The sequence below is a fragment of the Bemisia tabaci genome, chromosome 9 (assembly GCF_918797505.1).
Source record: "Bemisia tabaci chromosome 9, PGI_BMITA_v3".
Taxonomy (NCBI): domain Eukaryota; kingdom Metazoa; phylum Arthropoda; class Insecta; order Hemiptera; family Aleyrodidae; genus Bemisia; species Bemisia tabaci.
The window spans coordinates 767,032-785,511 of NC_092801.1; the positions used below are offsets into that span (position 1 = coordinate 767,032).

Below are 18,480 nucleotides of genomic sequence, written 5' to 3' on the forward strand. Positions count from 1 at the left end.
TCCGTACATGGGTACTTTAGAATTTAAAACAAGCAGGAAGCTCCAACGCATTGGCGTCGGAGAGCGGCTCTGGGGGCAGTAGTTGTAGTCAAGAATGAGGGCCTATGACACATTTTGTCATTGATGTACAATCCGACAACTGTCGATTCATGTTTTGTAACTTAGCAGATTTACGTAGCCGGTGTATAAATGTGTATTGGGCTTTGATATGGCGAATACCATGGCATTATCACTTGTTGTATACTTTTAATTTTGAAAGCTCTTTGGAGGTCCGCTTCCTAAAAAATCTCTGGTTGATAAGTCGTTTAGCGAGGCTGCAAAAAATTTGCATTTTTATATCTGAAAGTGTAGGTATTGTTTTTTGTATAATTGTTTTTTTGGATTGCTGGAAAGTAACGCATACTTCTATAATTTAGGACTGAGTCAGGGAAATATAAGGTTCGTTAAATAGTAAATATTCCTAGTGACCGGTGACACTATTGTTAACGAAAAGTTTTGCAACTTGTCAAGAGGTGTGTTGAATGATCTTCGAATAACTTTTGATGAGCTAGAGGTAATGGTTCTATCTGCAGCTCGTGACTTCTGTACGATATTGTCCAGAATCATCTGAATTTTCAAAAAGTGTCCGCTTGTTCGATACCCAATTTGCTCATTCATGCATACAAGGAGAAGCGCATGAAAGCGTTAGCAGACATTTTGGAGATGAATCAAGAATTAGATGAAGAATTTATGACTTAAATCACGGCACCTTAAACACGGGATGACCTTATTACGGCAACTATTTATTGTCCATGAGATGCAGATGGTTCCATTTCCTAGCCATCAAAAGGTATTCGAAGATCAATTTCATCAGCCACCCGTACGAACCACGTTTCTAGTGACCGTACTTGCTTCGCACGTATGAAACATACAATCAGAGAAAACAGAATTCATCTTACAATAATCAATAATCAGTAGGACATGAATCGTTGCGATGTAATAATACGACATTATAATGCGGCATTACTATTGTAATTCATTTTAATGGATTAGGGGCATTATAAATCATTATTGCCACGTCGGCATGAAATGTTGTAGACTGAATTGAAAAGCATGTTGGCAAAATTTATTATAAAAATAGTATAACATGTAGGTACATAACATAAAAGTAATACAAATTAAATGATTAGAGCGTGTATATTTCTTTACATTATAGGTACTTATATTACAATCATTTTTGTCATTGTTGGAAATTTTGATAGTTTGAAATTTGATAGTTGAATAGTTGATAGTTTGAGAGTTGAAAATTTGGTTATTTTATTTAGTTAAGGTGATTCGATAGACGCCATATTTTGTGTCAGAATGGCATGCGACATATCCCATCAATTGGTTCCATTTTTTTCATTTACTCATCATGTTTTCTCCAATTTTTAAGTTTCGCAATTCTGTTTTTCAGGAGACTAAAGCACTCACTTATCAATTTGTATATTTAATATTGAGTTAAGGGTAGAGACGTATTCCTCACCACGAATTGAGGAATGGAGGTGTTACAGTAAGTCCGGCATTAGGTTCCATTCGACATCAGCGACGATCAACGCTACGATACTGGAAGCCAGTCTTCCGATATTAAATCCCTACGGGGAAGAAAAAAAATGCCTAATTTCGCTAAAAATCCCTAAATCCCCAGATTTGCTCAAATATACTTAAAAAATCCCTAGATTTTGCAAAAAGCGCCATTTTTAACGAAGAATCATGATGTCATTCGATGTAGCGATTTGCAATATTTAAATCTGATTGGCTCGTTTGAATTTTGGCGCTCTCTGAAAGCAGTGCTAATCCAGACCAATAAAATGAAAGAATATTAGTTGATTTCTTATTATTAACAGGTTGAATGCAGTTGAATGTCAAGTACATCGAAGGACGCAATCGTTTTAATTTCCGCTTATTTGCGGGGAAAAATAGTGTTGCCAAAAAGGCCTACAAAATATAGATGAAAAAATGTTTTCGATTGTCGAAGCTAGAATTGAGGTTAAAAAGTTGATTTTTTTGTAACTTTACCTCATCAAAAAAAAATCCCTAGATTTCCTGAAAAATCCCTAAAATCCCTGGAAATTCCGGAAAATCCCTAAATCTAGGATAAAACCCATTAGACATCGGATGGCTGTTGGAAGCATTAGAGTCAACATTTGAAACGCTGCTGCAGAATTTGCCGGGAGTATAATCGAGTGTTGAAAGTCAGTAGAATGAACAATGTAATAATTGCTTTCCGAAATAAGCGTTAGAATAAAAAAAACCACGAATCTGAACTGTTAATACTGGAACACACCTTCTGTAAATGTACCTTGCGAGAGATAAGTAAAAAATAGATGTACTGGAGGAGAAGTTCTTCTCCACAGAGTTTTGAAGAAGGAAAAAAAAAATGCCCAAATTTACTTACTTCAGCATTTTCGGCAAAATCACTGCAATTTCCGAACCTTTTTTCTGGCCAGGGGCCAAAATTAAATGATTATGAAGGCCACTTAGATGTTGTAGAATAAAAATAGGACTGTTGAAAAAGTCGCCGTTTTCAATAAATATGTTCCCGAATGGAAAAAACAGCTCACAAATAAAAGCAAATTGCCATAGAAACTTCTTCACGAAATCACACACACAACGAAGAACGAGGCGCTACAGACGAGTCCGTCCTGGACAAGTTAAAAAAATTCCAATGAGCCGAGTGCCGTAGGTTAAGGGCCGTTCGCCAAAACTAATCGGAACTGTATGAATGAATTGCTCCTTTAAAAATCAAAACAATATCGAATTGCGATATATTACACAGTTAATATAGGGCCTATGTCCTGTCGTAAGCGGCGACATACAGTCGATATCATTTCAATAATCGCCCCAATGGCCACGATAGTTGTTAGACGTTTACGGTTTCTCTGGTAACCTTTGTTTGCTATCAGCTGATATCGAGTAATTAACTAGGAAGCTCCAACCCAGTGGTTAAAGCTTCCTTAACCGCGAAAACTTTAAAATTCAAATTTCAAATTTGAACGTAAAGTACATTTTTTCCATCACGAGATAAAAGCACAAACAAGTTTTGAATTATTGACTGTATCACCATGATTCCAAAAATACAATACACAAACATAGCATTGACTAACAATAAAACAGTATGCAATAAAATAAAGTCATGACAAGGAACATAGCCGAAAATGGCGCCGATTCCCATCAACCAACGCGCGGTCTCTACAATGTAACATGCTGCATTGATACTCCCCAGCTGGGACCGTCCGGAATAGCAGCTCTAGTGCAAGCACCAGAGCCGCTAAAACACTCACAGACCTAGACAAAAATGGATGGTCAAGAATGAAAAATTGACAATTTAGGATTGCAAACCCATTTTGTTATAAAAGCTCCTTGTAAGATCCTCGAAAATAAGCTTTTCATTCGCATTAACAAAATGAGTCATTCATTTTGGACGCAGCGCCTTCAATCGAGCCCAAAATATTTGAGCGGCAACAATTCGAGAAATGTCATCGCGAGTTGCATACCTGAGTCATTGAAGGCTATTCTTGCACGTTCGTCACAAACGAGCACGATCTGTACGTATAAAAAGAAAATTAGATGGCAACTCGAAATTTTGAAAATTTAATGGATCCTACATGATTGAACAGCAACTATTCAGACTTGACCGTCGTGATTTTGCAGAATCCTCTCATTCGCAATAACAAAATGAGTCATCCACTAAGGATGTGGCGTCTTCAATCAAACTCCAAATGTTTTAGCGGCAACCATTCGTGCAAAGTCTTTGCGAGGTTGCATACCTGAGTCATTGAAGGCTATTTTCGCAAGTTCGTCAGAAACGAGCACCTGAAGGCACCTATACTGCCGTGCTAAGGAAGAACGCCGCACGAACCATCAGGCGTTGCCAAATTGCCCTCGGCAAATCACGAACTCGGGAAAATTTGTAAACATTTTTATTTAAATTTTTCTTGTAATTTTGTTCGCAATTTCACTTGAAGTTTCTGAAAATTTCAAGGTGAAATATGCATTGCTTTCCTCAAAAATAAACATTTTATTAAAGGAATTTGGCAACTCTCGAATGTTCATACGGCGTTTTTTCTTAGCACGGCTGTATAGATGCTCTATTTCAACGTAAAAGACCCATTTTGCAAGCCTTTCACAGTGGCGGGGGTGAATGATCGATTCTCGATATTTGCCCATTTGAAGCTGCGGCAAAGAATCGGTTTATATGGTGTTCGCTGCGAACATCCCGTTTATCGATCCTTTTCCATAGGTTTAAATGGGACATCAATCGATATATCGCAATGTACACCACGCCACTGCCTTTGAGGAACCTGGAGGCGAGCTAAACCCGTGTATAGTGATCAAGGCTATTGGAACACGTCTGAGCTGTCACATAAAGGCTTTCTGTTTGAGCTCGGGATCCGTTTCGGAGGAAAAGGATTTTCTCCGTCGCACAGTGGATCGAGTCGATACGAGAGGTCGGACAAAATTTTGAAACTTTAAACGCTTATAACTCCGTTTATACAAACTTTTGAGGTTCTAAAAGTGGTACCAATGGTTTCCACGTAAAATTTCTTTCGATAACCACCCCTCGAAATGTAAAATGTGACGAAATTAACATCAAATTTTGCGGTTTTAGTGAAAATTTTATGTGCGACCTCTCTAATTGACTCGATCCAATGTGCGTCGGTGGACGTCGGCGTGCTGACTGCACCGGGAAATTTAACGGCCGGTCCGACCCGCGCGGACAGAACTTTAATCAGCATGCAATGCAAGTCGCAAATGCGCCTTTTCTGCGAGCGACGGCGTAAAAAACTACCCTGCCCGTTGCCGCTCCGCCTCTTGCAGCCCTCAAATTTGTAAGGCTGCTCCCGACTAAAGTTATCAAAAACATAGGAGAAAAAACGGGAAACAAGGCTAAAAATTACACCTGAAAAACCCGAAACGTCTCGGCCCAAAACTGAGCTATTTTCAGTCGGAGAGAGTAAAATATAATATAAAAATTCCAAATAGGAACCTGCAGACTACATGGCCGAGAAAATCATAACAAAGAGGGGGGGGCGTTTTTTTCTCTCTCTCTATCTTCTCTTTGTTTTGATTTTCTCGACCATCATGTAGTCTGCAGGTTTCTATTTGGAATTTTTATATTTTATTTTCATTATTCCGACTGAAAATGGCTCAGCTTTGGGAAGAAATGTCTCGGGTTTTTTTTATGTGTAATTTATAGCCTATGCTTCCCGTTTTTTTCCCTATGTTTTTGATATCACCATTGTCACGGGTTGCTGTTTTAGAAATTTTAACCTATGACTAAAGTTAGTTGGGGGCCGTCCATAAATTACATCAGGCCTTTAGGGGGTGAGGGGGGTCTCTAACGCCTTAGGATGCCATACGAGGGAGGGGAGACGGCTGAGCCATACGTAAGCTTTCCAACCTATATTTAAAGAAAATGCAAAAATCTATTTTTCGTCCGGTTGAAAATAAAATTCAGGATGAAATAGAGGAAATCAGCACTCATCACCGATTGCTGACCAATCGGACCAACGGACCATGCTCCTGTTATTTCTCGTATATCTTCGTAAGGAGTTGATTTTGGTAATTTTCGTTGTGCGCATTGTGTCTTACGTAAAATTTTGGTTGAGAAACATGTGTCAGAATGTTGCAATTCGTAGCTTGTCTAGTGGTCCGTTTTCGGTGGGGACCCCTTGGACCATCTTTGAATCCTCCCCGCACCACTCGCTGGTGTCTGGAAGCGTCTATGTCATTGGGCATCGGTTGCCATTTAGGGAAAATCTCTTGCGAATCCTCCATCGGAGGCAAAATAAAATAGACGAATTTGACGTGGAAGACGGCAACGGTGGACTGGGCTGCATCTTGCATCCCCCGCTGACGTTTCGAGGCGATTACGTCGTTGTAACGCATTTGTATGCACAGAGCGAGCGATGATCCCGGCCGGCAATCGATATCCCGGCAATTACGCTAAACTCCATCGTGGTCGTCGTCCGATGAATCTCCAACGAGGGCAATGAAAAGGAACAGAGCCTTTGGTCCACAATCACTGTCAATTTAGTCACTCATACCCACCCAGCGACAAGAGACCCTCCACTCGTATCTCGGCTATTGTGGAAGCTTTTACTTTCGGGACTACAACAATGGAGATGTTGCATGTGTGAGGAATTTGCGATTTGACTGTAATGTAAAAGTTCGCGAGAAACACGATGGTGCCACTGGTTTTCTCTGAAATCAACTCCCAAGCTCAAAAAAAGCTTTGGAAGTTGAGGCTGTAATGAAAGGATTATCCCACGCTATCCTAAGAGTCCACGTCTATATCAAGACAACTCTAAATGCAAAGATAAGGAGCAAATACATTAGCAGGGATGCCGTGTTTTCAGTTTTAGAGTCCCCAAATGAAGTGGCAGCCCTGTCAATGTATTTACTCCCTATCTTTGCATGGAGAGTTTGTTTTGATGAAGAGTGGACTCTCAGGATAGCCTGGGATATCCCCTCCATTTTGGCCTCAACTTGAGAGCTTTTTTGAGCTTGGATTGATTTCAGAGAAAACTAGGGGCACCATCGTGTTCCTCACGAACTTTTACATAAGAATCAACAGTCAAATCGCAAATTCCTCACACATGCAACATCTCCATTAGCTGTTGACTTACCTACATGGTTTATGTTTAACAACGTGTTGGTAGTTTCGTTCTGCAAACAAGCCCAAACAACCCAGAGGTTGGAAAACGTGTTTGGTTTGAAGTTAAAGCTCTTTTTATCGGGATGCATTTTGAATTTTTCCAAAAAACGTCAAAAAGGTAAATCAAACTTGTTTGGCTATATGTCATCACCCAAAGCTCATCATCTACCATGTAGGTAGGTCAACAGCCGAAAAAAGAGTGATGACTGTTGTCCCCTTATAATTGTCCATAAGGAAGTATTGAATCCCCGAAAGTTCGACACTAGTCGATAGAGTCGATTAGATAAACCGTCATAAAAAAAGCATACGGATCCTGTGAAAATTACCGAATTTTGGACTTTACACGTGGCGACACATATTATTTTGAAAAAAAAAGAAAAGAAAAGGAACATCAAAAAATTTGTGTTCCAATCAAAAACTGATTAGAACTTGTAAGAAAGAATGGTCACTTATTCATTGAAAACAAAGTTTTTCATTTCAAGTTTACTGTACCTCCTTAAAAAGTTAAAAGACTGTAAAAAGTGAATGTTTGCGCCAGCATTGGCTAAATTAGCGCGATAAATTTGTTCATGATTAGCACTAACCTCAGCGGTGACTTTTACGTAATTTAAATATTTCTCCAACACCCAGAGATATAATTTGTTTGAATTATATGAATCCAGCGAATTCGTTTAATAAGAGTTTCATAAAGCTTAATAATGGATAAATAAATCAGTGCAAATGTAATAATTCAAATTTCCTTTGCAATCCCAGAGAACACGTTTTCATATGACTCATTGGTATCAAAGAGGGTTTGCCGGTAGTGTACACTCGCACGTTTTGAGCCAATGAGTCAATTATTTATAAATGAAAACGTTTTCATGCGGTAGAATGTCGAAGAATCCCCCTCATTTTGCAACCAGAGAAAAGTGAATCATGAGTTCGCTGAAAGTTTGCACACATGCGAGCTACACTGTCGTGCTAAGGAAGAACGCCGTATGAACACTCGAGAGTTGCCAAATTTACTTCGATAAAATTATTATTTTTGAGGAAACTTATGAATATTTTTCCTTTAAATTTCCAGAATCTTTAGGTGAAATCGCGGGCAAAAGCATCTGATAAAGTTGGAAAGAAAATATTCATCAGTTTACCAGGAAATTCGGGTTCTATCAAAGGAAATTTTGCAACGCCTGAGGTTCATACGGCGTTTTTCCTTAGCACGGCAGTACAGAGAAAGGCTAGGGGAGGAACGACAACTGAATGGACGTATTTCTATCAAACAAAACTATGTGCATTATGACGTGAGCCCTGTTATGCGTGTATTCTTTGGGTCTCAGGCCTCATGACTTAATGCACATGGTTCCGTTTGATAGAAATACGTCCAAATAGTGCAATTAGTATAGAAACGCGAATCCTTGAAAAGTCAATTGAACGCATGTTCGTGTTTTTTACACCTGTTGGTCCTTCCATCGTTGTTGACTGTTTCGTTCAGGTGGGAATTATTTCAAAAGGCTTCGAGGCACTGTGCTTTAATGATATTTGTTGTCTGATTTAGCACCACAGTAATCGATTGGGGTCTGAATGAGTCCAATCATTCGCGCGTTTGAAAAGCTTTTTTGATTGATGCCGCTTACCGCTTCTTTACCTCCGCTGAATGGTGCATCAAAGAGCTGAACTCTTCAATTAAAAGCTAATGCAGTTAGACAGATCTGAGGCTGAGGTTGAGGTGGATTTCCTTTTTTTGTCACTCTCCGCATGTTAATAAATGTGCGACACCTATGAACAATTGGACGTATTCATGCTAAATGACACTATTTGCAAGTGGAAAGATAGGGTGTGCTCGTTAGTGCTCGGGCCATAAGAATGAATGGGCATTTTAAAGTGCCAGTGACGTCAGCGGCAACGAAGCCGTCTCCGTTGTCGTGCAATGCGCGAAGTATCCCTACAGTCTTGTAGGCGCTATGCGTTTCACGCCGACCGCTGCAGACCGCAATGTTTTTGACGCAATGCGTGAAGTTTTCATGCAGTCTTGTAGGCGCTGTACATTTCACGCCAACCGCTGGCTGACCGCACTACGTTTGACGCAATGCGTGAAGTATTCATGGAGTCTTGTAGGCGCTAATATATGTTCCATGCTGACCGGCGGCGCGCGATGGCTTCTCCTTTTCATCTCAAGTTCTCGTCATCATTGCTCTCTGCGCCGCGCTGCTCCAGCCCAAATTGGGTGTTTAGTTGACTAATGAAAGGTGATGTCTCTTGTATCACCGAACGACGACGAAATTGGAAATTACTATACTCTGAGGAAATGAGAGATTTTGTCGCCTTTTTTCGTTCTAAATCCTTTTTTTTTTTAATACCTACATTTGAAAAAATTGCAAAATTTGCTGCTATGGCCGTGGCCCATGTGACCACCCCTTCAATCCGGCCCTGCTCGGATGAAGATTCTAGACTCTTAAAAACAATGACAAGAAAAAATACTCTTAAATCAATCGGACGTTGAAACACAAGAAAATCCACTTAAATCAAGAGGCTTGGCTCTCCGATTCAAGGAAAAATCTAATTGAATCAAGAGTATTTTTTCTTGTCAATATTATTAAGAGTCTAGACTCTAGATCCAGTGACTTTTTTCCAGTTTTCTATACAAGGAGAAGGAAAATCGCTGAAATTTACATAAAATGACGTTCAGTGATTCGCATGCAAAAAGTAAATTATGGCGGAAGTCCTCAACGCCGCAAACCGGCATAGTTTCACCATCGAAACATTTCGGTGGTATGCAGTTCAAGCATCGATCCTTTTCACTTTTGATAATTCAATCATACAGGTTTTGTGACATTATCACACGAAAACGATTCGGTTGTCTGTGTGGCACACAACAATTTTTCATATCACTCGATTTGTTCGGTTTTACCGAAATTCTGAACGCAGCAGATGAGTTTCTCAACATTTTCATATTAAAGTCTTGGAATATTGATGGGCACGCCGAACAGTAGATCGAGTCAATCTGAGAGGTCGGACATTCAATTTTTTACTAAAACTGCAAATTTTGATTTTTAATTCGTTACATTTTAAATTTTAAGGGGCCCTAATGGAAGACAATTTCACGAGAAAAGCAATGGAACCACTTTTAAAATCTCAAAGTATTGTGTAAGTGGAGTTTTGAGCTGTTCAAGTTTCAAAAACGTTGTCCGAGCTCTCCCATTGATTCGATCCTTTGTGCGCCGCCACATCATTGCATTCCGAGAAGCCTAAGTTTGCGCCCCGGCCGAAAGAGGCGGATCCAGCAATTCGGCAACACCAAATTCCACCATTTAAACCTGTGCTAAATAACCGATTTTAGTCGGAGCACCTGGCCTCTCCAAGAATCGATACATTTCCATAGGTTTAAATGGAGGAAATCCGGTGTTGCCAAATTGCTGGACCCGCCAATGCCAATCGCGATATTGTTCGAGGGGGTTGATGAGTTTTTGGGTGAGACCGAAATAGACTGCTGTCCCAAAATTTAGAGTAGCTGATAATCTGTACCTTTCATTTTCTCTTCGGGTCAGACGCGCCTCTGCTAACATAAAGACGTATCTCCGAGAACAAGCTGGCTTTAGAAGTCATGAGGTTATAGAGGCGGCAGAGTTTATCTCCGAGTGCAGTTGTGCGGTTACGTCAGTGAAGAAACGACACCAGTGACTCCCGAAAGAGCGGTTTGTGGAATGAGGAAGGAGGCAACACAAAGAGGTCGCTTCGGTTGGACGTGTGACTTGAATAAGCAATGCAACGACCTTTTAAACATGTATTCAGCACTTTTTAGAGGGAAAAGGGTCGGCGTGCACCTTGACGTTGTCGATTTTCTTAAAAGTTCACAGAATGTTTCCTTTAGTACCGATATGCCCGTCCCGGATCTTTCGAAGCAATACAGGATGGCGTCTCGATTAACCGTGGTGATCGGGACCGGAGATAACGCGGATAAATCGAATGGGTCTGTTGCATGCGAGATAAGGACTGCCATGCTGAGGAAGAACGCAGTATGAGCCTTCAGACGTTGCCAAGTTTCCTGCGATAAAAACCAAATTCACAGAAAAAACCGTGAATATTTTTTTCCGAAATTTTCAGACTATTTTATACGCAATTTAATTTGAAATATCTGGGAAAAAAGGAAAACGTGAATGAATGTCGTCAAAGATACATGTTTTTTCAAGGAAAATTCGGCAACTCTCGACTGTTCATACGGCGTTCTTCCTTAACACGGTAATACAGCCCAACAAATAAGCTTAGTGTATGTAAAATCGCACGAAAATCACGTTGGGCACATCAAAAAAGTCTGAAACCCATTCCCAGGCAAGCTATCTGCGTGGTTTGTAACACGCTTTTTCGCGTCTGCGGGCAGTTTTTCTCGGTCACCACCGACCAGATTTGCACAGGCGAAGGAGCAATAAATCTTACCGGAATAAACAAACGAGTTTACAAACTTTTTACGGAAAAATTGTGGGAAAAAAATTGCCTAAATTTTCAAACAATTTTGTACGCATTTTAATCTAAAGTATCTGAAAATTCAAGGGAAAATACGCATGACTGACGTCAAACTACATGTTTTATCAAGGAAAATTTGGCAACTCTCGACTGTTCATACGGCTTTCTTCCTTAGCACGGCAATACATAGGCAATACATTCACAATACAATCTTATTTCGGGCGTCATTTGACGACCCCGCCTATCACATCTGTATCCGTATCAGCGGCGCGCGACAGGGACAGGGACATCGAGCCAGGGATGGGCCTGGGGCTCGGGCCAGCCTTCTGACAAAAAGACGCAACCACACTTGGCAATGAACCCTGTCGTCCATATGATTCAACGCTTTTCCGAGCTCATCTCTCGGTGCACTTACACCGTTTTGTGAGCCGAGCGACGGAGTGGAGGCATCAAGACACCGCATTAGAGACAAATTCCGAACTCATCTCCCGGAGATTTCAACTTAAGACCTGCCTTGATGTCGGCCCAGCGCGGTGCGGCGCGCGTCCCTCATATCAAAACAAACACCCTGTCGCCCTGTCTCTCTCCCACCCGGCGGCCGCCGCATCTCTCCTCTCTCTCGCGCCCGCCAACCGATCATTAAAAATAAATTCTGGTCGACGCTAAACGGGCTTATTAAATTTCACGCCGTTCCCCGCCCGCCGCTCAAAGGCCCTTTCAGGATGACAGGCGTGGTTGCCGATTTTTATGTACAGGAGCCTTTTGCCAACTTCAGCTAGAGTTATCACTCAGGGTTTTTACTCAGTTTTGAGCCCAGTGTTGTGTATTGCATTTAAAAAAAGTGAAAAAAAAAAATTCAACTTGAACCACTAGAATGGCAGAATTGGTGATAACAGGTACAGCACGTAATAAGCCTCAAAGATTGACAACAACCTCTTCTCACCCACCCCTACCAAGAGATGCCGCCATTTTCTTGGGTCCAAAGGATTCCTCTTAACGTTGCAATCACACGCTGAATGTGGGAGCTGAATGTGGCTTGAATGTGGAAGTCATCGGCCCGACCGGCAGCCGGAATGTGCTGAATTTTGCACGTGTCACGCAAAATTCAGCAACGATTCTCAGCGGCCATCGGATATTGTCGGATTTGTCTGAGCTATTCGAATAGATTTGATACACATCTGGATGAAACTAACTCGAAGGAACTAACTGTTGACTTCCACCTTCAGCTGCAAAATTCAGCGAGTGACTCTGGCATGAGACTCAGCGGCCATACTCTCCCTATAAAGGCACTATTTAAGTATCTCTGAATTGCTCATCGTGATTTTCGTTCAATTTTTCTTTTTAGATGTCTTCTCAATCGGCCGTCTCTCTCTCAATTGCTACAGACTCATTGATTTAGGCGGTACCTTTCCAAAAAAGGCAACACTGCTAATATGATATCTCCAGTGTCGCGAAATCGTGTTCGTTTCATTGACGTTATTTTCAATCAGTGATGCGGACCAAATGTGGTCATTCCGGCATCTTCGCTAGCCAGAACTTCAAGCTTCAAAGCGGATCGCCAGATGAAAGCCTTTAATTTTGGGCAAAGCACTTTAAGTCCGGCTCGGATCCTTTGAATAAGTTACGAGATTGGTTCCTTATCTTTTGAAGCTTTTCGTGTTGACTCTCGCTTAAAAATGGACGCATTTCTGTCAAACGGAACTATGTGCATTATGACGTGAGCCTTGTTATTCATATATTCTTGTGGGTCTCAGGGCTCATGTCTTAATGCACATAGTTCCGTTTGGCGTAAATACGTAACCGGGAACGTAATCTGCTTTTTAAGCTGCGTGGAGGAGCGACCACTCATTTTCAATGTTGCATTACTTTTGATGATTTAAGAATTTTTCCGGCAAGAATGTTAGCTTTTGGTCGAAAAACCTAGGACGGGTATTATTATAAATGATGTCAACCCACTCGATTCATTAAGGCCCTTTGCAAGGTGCGGGGGTTTGCGAATTGATAACTGATTCCAATGGCAAACTGTGACATTAGGACCCTAAGTTCTTTCGCTACAAGCTATGCCTACAAACAAATATGCAACAGGCCTATTGGACCTTTTTCTGCCGGAAAGAATCAAGCCACATCAGCCGTTGCCAAATATAACTGGGCAATTTAAATTTTTACAAATGAACATTTGTGAAGATTTCTTTGAAAAGTTTAAAAAATTACCTCACACTATGCGGATAATTCACTAACATTCGTAAAAAAAAAAAAAAAAAAAAAAAAAAAAAAAAAAAATTCCGCACAACCGTTTTCATGTAAAAATATTGTCCGATTAATTTTGCCAAGGGTGATGTGGCTTAGTTCCTTCCTGTTAACGCGTTCCAACAATTCTTGCTGTTAAAATATTCAGAATGCCTATGTATCCTTACAGTATGCGTATAAGTTTTATTGATTGAATATTGACATTTTGGCTCATCCAAGGGAGTGCTCATAAATTACGTTTAACGACTGTTTCAGCATTTTTGATCCCCCCTTCATCTCCTCCTTGTAACACTTTTATGACGTAGGTTCCTATCCATTAAAACGTAAAAACCAAATGAAATGCATTTTGCAATTTGGAACTATAAATTCCGGCTCATCTGAAAAAACTTTTATGTGCATAGGGAAACTAATGGCACATACGTTGTCTTTAAACAGGGCTAGAATTTATAGCTCCAAATCGCAAAATGCGGTCCAAATAGCGTAACGCTCAGTTCGACCCCCTCACCCCTCGAGCGTTACGAAATTTGGATGTATTTCTGCCAAACGGAACTAAGCGCCAATTTGAGTTCCTTTTGAGGAATTTAGAATCCCGGATAGCACGCTCTGTCAAACGGAACTAAGCGCCATGTAAAGCATTGCGAGTATCGGACGGAATGAGCCCGACGCCCGACGCGGCGCCTTGATACAACTATACAACCTCGACGGATGTCCGTATTGCGTTCAAAAAATTGAAGGCGTTTTGACTCCCTGCTCATGCTACCTGTAGTTGATTCGATCGTCAAACGCGTTGGTCGGCGGTGACGGGGGCTTGATGCAACTTTTGAAACTTGATGGCTGTCCGTATCGCACCGACTGAAGTGCGAAACCACGTATCTCCATTGCGGTGTTTCAAAATTTCCGCTCTTAATTCATCTCTTCCATGAGAAACAATCCAAATTTACGACTTGAAGCCTGTTGATCAGAATGCTCCTCATTGTTGTCATCTGCAACTGGCTTCTAATCAGGAGCTCAGAACTGGCTGATATCGACCACCTGTGCGGGCACTAGGTATCGATAAAAATCGATACTATCGCTGACAACAGTGTTGCCAGATATAAAAAACAAAAAAATTAATTAAAATTAAATTTCTAAAAAATATAATTAAATATAGCCAAAAAAAAATAATAAAAAATTTAATTTAAGTAAAGATGATAATCTTTTACCTTTTGTATCAGGGTTAATTAACAATAAAAAAGAGTTTAATGTCTCGAAATTTACAACCATATAAGAATTTTACATTGTTACCATTCAAAAGGTAAAATAAATACTATGGTACTACTATGGTGGCTATGGTAGGTGTCACTTAACGTTCACCACATAATTTTTGGAAAATTTCGACTTTTATTTTTAGGAGGATTTTTGTCACCATTCAACGCACTGTGCGACGCCCGATTCCGACGCCAATCCAAGCCCCCTCTACCTTCCTACCTCTATGACGCTTAGGTCCGTTTGATAGAAATACGTCCATTTACGGATGTTCCTTAATGTACTTGACCTGAAAATCAAATTTTTGGGTGAGAAGCAATATGTGCGGCTCAATAAAACTGGATTTTCAAAAAATAATATATGCCATGATAAATGTTTTTTGTTGACAGAATTGGAGGAGGCCGTTGAAAAAGCAAAAGCCGAGGAAATTCGAATCCCGTTCGGCGTGGGAGTAGCGGGCTCCGCGGCGCTGTGCAAACAAGTCGTCAACATCTCCCACGCGTACGAGGTAAGTTCGCCCTCCATTTCAGCAACTCAACTTCATTTGCATAGAAATTGCTGAGAAAAAGTTTTGTAATAGTTGTCGATGTGGCTAAATTTCAAAACATTGTATTTTACTCTCTTTCTCTTCTGCCGCTTCCACTTCTGCTTCCTCTCCTCACGTTTTGTGACCAGTCTTTCGAAAAGGAGTCCACGAATATCTTTTGATGTTGGTCGGAAAAAATAGAGAACATATCGTCACATTCCGGCCAAAGTTCTACAAGCGCCATGTGACGTTTAAAAATTTCCGCCGCTATTTTATTCATTTACAGAGAAATTGTTCGACAAAGCTGTCCGAAAATGTCACTGGATTTTTTTTTGTACGTCGATAAAATTCAGCGACATCTTCAAACAGATTCAACCAACAAATGCTTAAAAAGAAATGCACATCATTAATCATTAATATAAACTTCGAAGGATTCAGACTTTCAGCGATTCTACCTTTTTTCTATTTCACTCGAGAGGTTGCCAGATTTTGCGATAAATATGAATATGTTACAAGGATTTGAATTGGGAAAAGTGCTAAAAAAGCAACTTATCTGGCAACAATAGAGTCCGGGAGGGACGAAAGGCTGCCTTCCTGGGAAAACCCATGATTTAGCTAGAAATGTCATTAAAACAATTGATTCCGTTTGAAGCATCAATTGTATACTAGGGGAAAGCTATTTTTAAAATTATAATTGTAAATGGACACAGATGCTAAAGAAAGGGAAAAAGGAAAGGGAAATGAAATGAAAGGAGGATATGATTACTAATATGCAATCAGAGAGAATGAAACAAAAACATCAGAGAAATTTATATACGATGACAGTATAAGAAAAAAACACGAAAGGGCTCATTGCAATTCGGAACTCGAACTTTACAATCGTTGAGCAGTTTTTAGACCCCTACGCCACCGGTAATCTTCTTAAGAGGTAAACAAGAACTTTTGCTACTTCAGCAAGTCAAATCGCGGAAGGAGATCCATGGATTGTCTTTTTCCGCCACCCGATGGGATGACGTTCCAGTCAAATGCGTTTTTGAAGAAATGCTCAATCCCCATCATCGCTTCATCTCCACGCATCTATTCATGTGCAAATGATGGCACGCTCCGGCAACAAGGTTCTGTGACGAAATCATTTTTGCCTCCAGAGTCTCCAAAATGTACACATCTTAGTGATCAAATGTCCAATCACTGAGAAAAATGACTCGTGGAGCGAGCCAAATGTCACTCGCGTTGCGAGTGATCGGGGGTCCAGGGGCGCAGCCCCTTGGCTGGCCGTGACGGACGCGCAAAGCGCGTCCAAAACGGCTAGTAAGATGTACAAACGATTGCATTTGGTAATTATTCAGGACAAATTGACTCACACTCCATATCAGATGCTTTTAAATTTCGAAAATTTTCGGGGGGGGGGGCGGACCCCATCCCCCCTCCACCCTTCCCGGCGAACGGAGTACCTGGATCTACCTGTGCCTCGCGGGTACTCCAGGAAGAGACAGGTGTGCAACTGTTCCTCATCAAAAAAAGGGAAAAAAAATACAAATTGTCGGGACTCAAAGTATATTTTTTTGAGCTTGTATAACGCCTGAAAATAACCTAATGACGCAACAAGCCCAACATGAGAGTACGAATAGTTGCCGGGAGTCCGGCGCGTCCCACTATTACCGGTGCCGTAAGTGGGGGTGGGCTTTCGGCGTAACACGCCACGAATACTCAGACCCCGGGCCGGGCGTCCCTTTGTCTCCCCTCGGGGGGGGGGGGGGGGCGGAGCGGCGAAACAATAAACCGCGGCGGAGCATCCCGAGTCCTCGGTGCCGGTGACGCGAACAAAAGCCGAGACGAGTAATTTAGAGCGTTATTAAAATTTCGTTCTTCTGGCGCTTCGCTTTGATTCATTCGCACCATTTATTTCACTTACTTCCGAGTTAGCGAGGCCGCGTTCTGTCGTCGTCCCCGAGAATCTCCCCGCCGCCGCACAGTGGGACTCGGTGCCGAGTTTCAAGTTGGCAAAATTGTTTTTGCGACTGCGAATGCAACTTGCGGCCAAGGAAGCCTTGTAATTTTTGACCAGAGACAATGGACCACTAGACAAGGCACGAATTTTAGCATCCTCATTCATGTTTCTTCACCAAAATTTTACGTGAAGCACGACGCGCACAACGAAAATTACTGAAATCAACTCCTAACGGAGATATTAACATTTTTATTTCACATAGGCTACGAGGAAATTGAACTGCCCGCTCACAAGAAACTCAGAGCTCTGCGTGAGTCAAATCGTGCACTGCAACGGTTTCAGCAAGCTTCTCAATCGAGCAATGTTAATTTTCCACCATGAGTTGTTCAAACTATAAGCAATTTGCTACAGCTGAGCCAAAGCGTCAAGATTGAGGTTGCCAGATTTTTATATCGCAGAGACTGTCATGATAACGTTTAGCGCGCGATGTGAGTCACGTAGATCATTGAGTTTTCAAGGCGGGAGGTTTGAATTCACGCATCAAGAATCATTAAATATCTTCGTAAGGATTTCGGTAATTTTTGTTGTGCGCATCGTGTTTCACGCGAAATTTTGGTAAAGAAACAGGTAAGGCTTGAATTCGAACCTTGTCTAGTGGTCCATTCTTGACACAAGATTTATCGCTGTACCCTGCAGATCGATGAAATACACTCTCACAACTCAAAGTATGGTCCACTACCAAAGATCAAGTTTCGCTTGTAAACTAAACACAGAACAACAACAACAACAACGAATTTAAAACTACCCCCATTCTGCCGTGCTAAATAAGAACGCCGTATGGACATGCGACAGTTGCAAAATTTCCTTCGATAAAATATTTATTTTTGCGGAAAGTCATGAATATTTTTCGTTGAAATCTTCAGGAGCTTCGGGTGAAATTGCGCACAAAATAATCTGAAAAATTGGAGAAAAATTTGCCCAAGTTTACCAGGGAATTCATGTTTTATCGAAGGAAATTTGGCAACGCCTGAAGGTTCATACGGCGTTTTTCCCTCGCACAGCATCATTTACCACCAACCACCGAGGCCACCTGAAGGTGCTGTTTGCTTGTTAACGGTGACTGGAAAACTGCCCTCAGACGCGGGAAATATGAAAAAGCATGTTCAAACTGCGCCAATGGAGCATTTGCAGGTGCCCTAAATGTGATGAATTTCGTGTTTCAGCATAGACTACTTAGCGAACTGAACATGGGGATGTCTTTGGTTCATGAATTGAACAATAATGAAATTGCATTTTGCAAAAAGGAGCCAAGAGAATGCCAATGTTGCTAGTATTGTGCAACTTGCAATCTTTGTAATAAAATCACAAATATTACGCAAAAAGTTAAATTTCCAAAGG

The 18,480-nt window shown here is 41.1% G+C and overlaps 1 protein-coding gene across 1 annotated transcript in view; it reads left to right on the forward strand.

The window, feature by feature from the left end:
* LOC109039018 (cGMP-specific 3',5'-cyclic phosphodiesterase) overlaps positions 1 to 18,480 on the forward strand; it is a gene marked incomplete at its 5' end in the record, with an annotated part of 94,936 nt that overhangs the window by 24,176 nt on the left and 52,280 nt on the right. Inside the window, one exon of the mRNA XM_019054340.2 lies at positions 14,998 to 15,116. Coding sequence (XP_018909885.2) covers positions 14,998 to 15,116 — 119 coding nt within the window. The remainder of the gene's footprint in view (positions 1 to 14,997; positions 15,117 to 18,480) is intronic.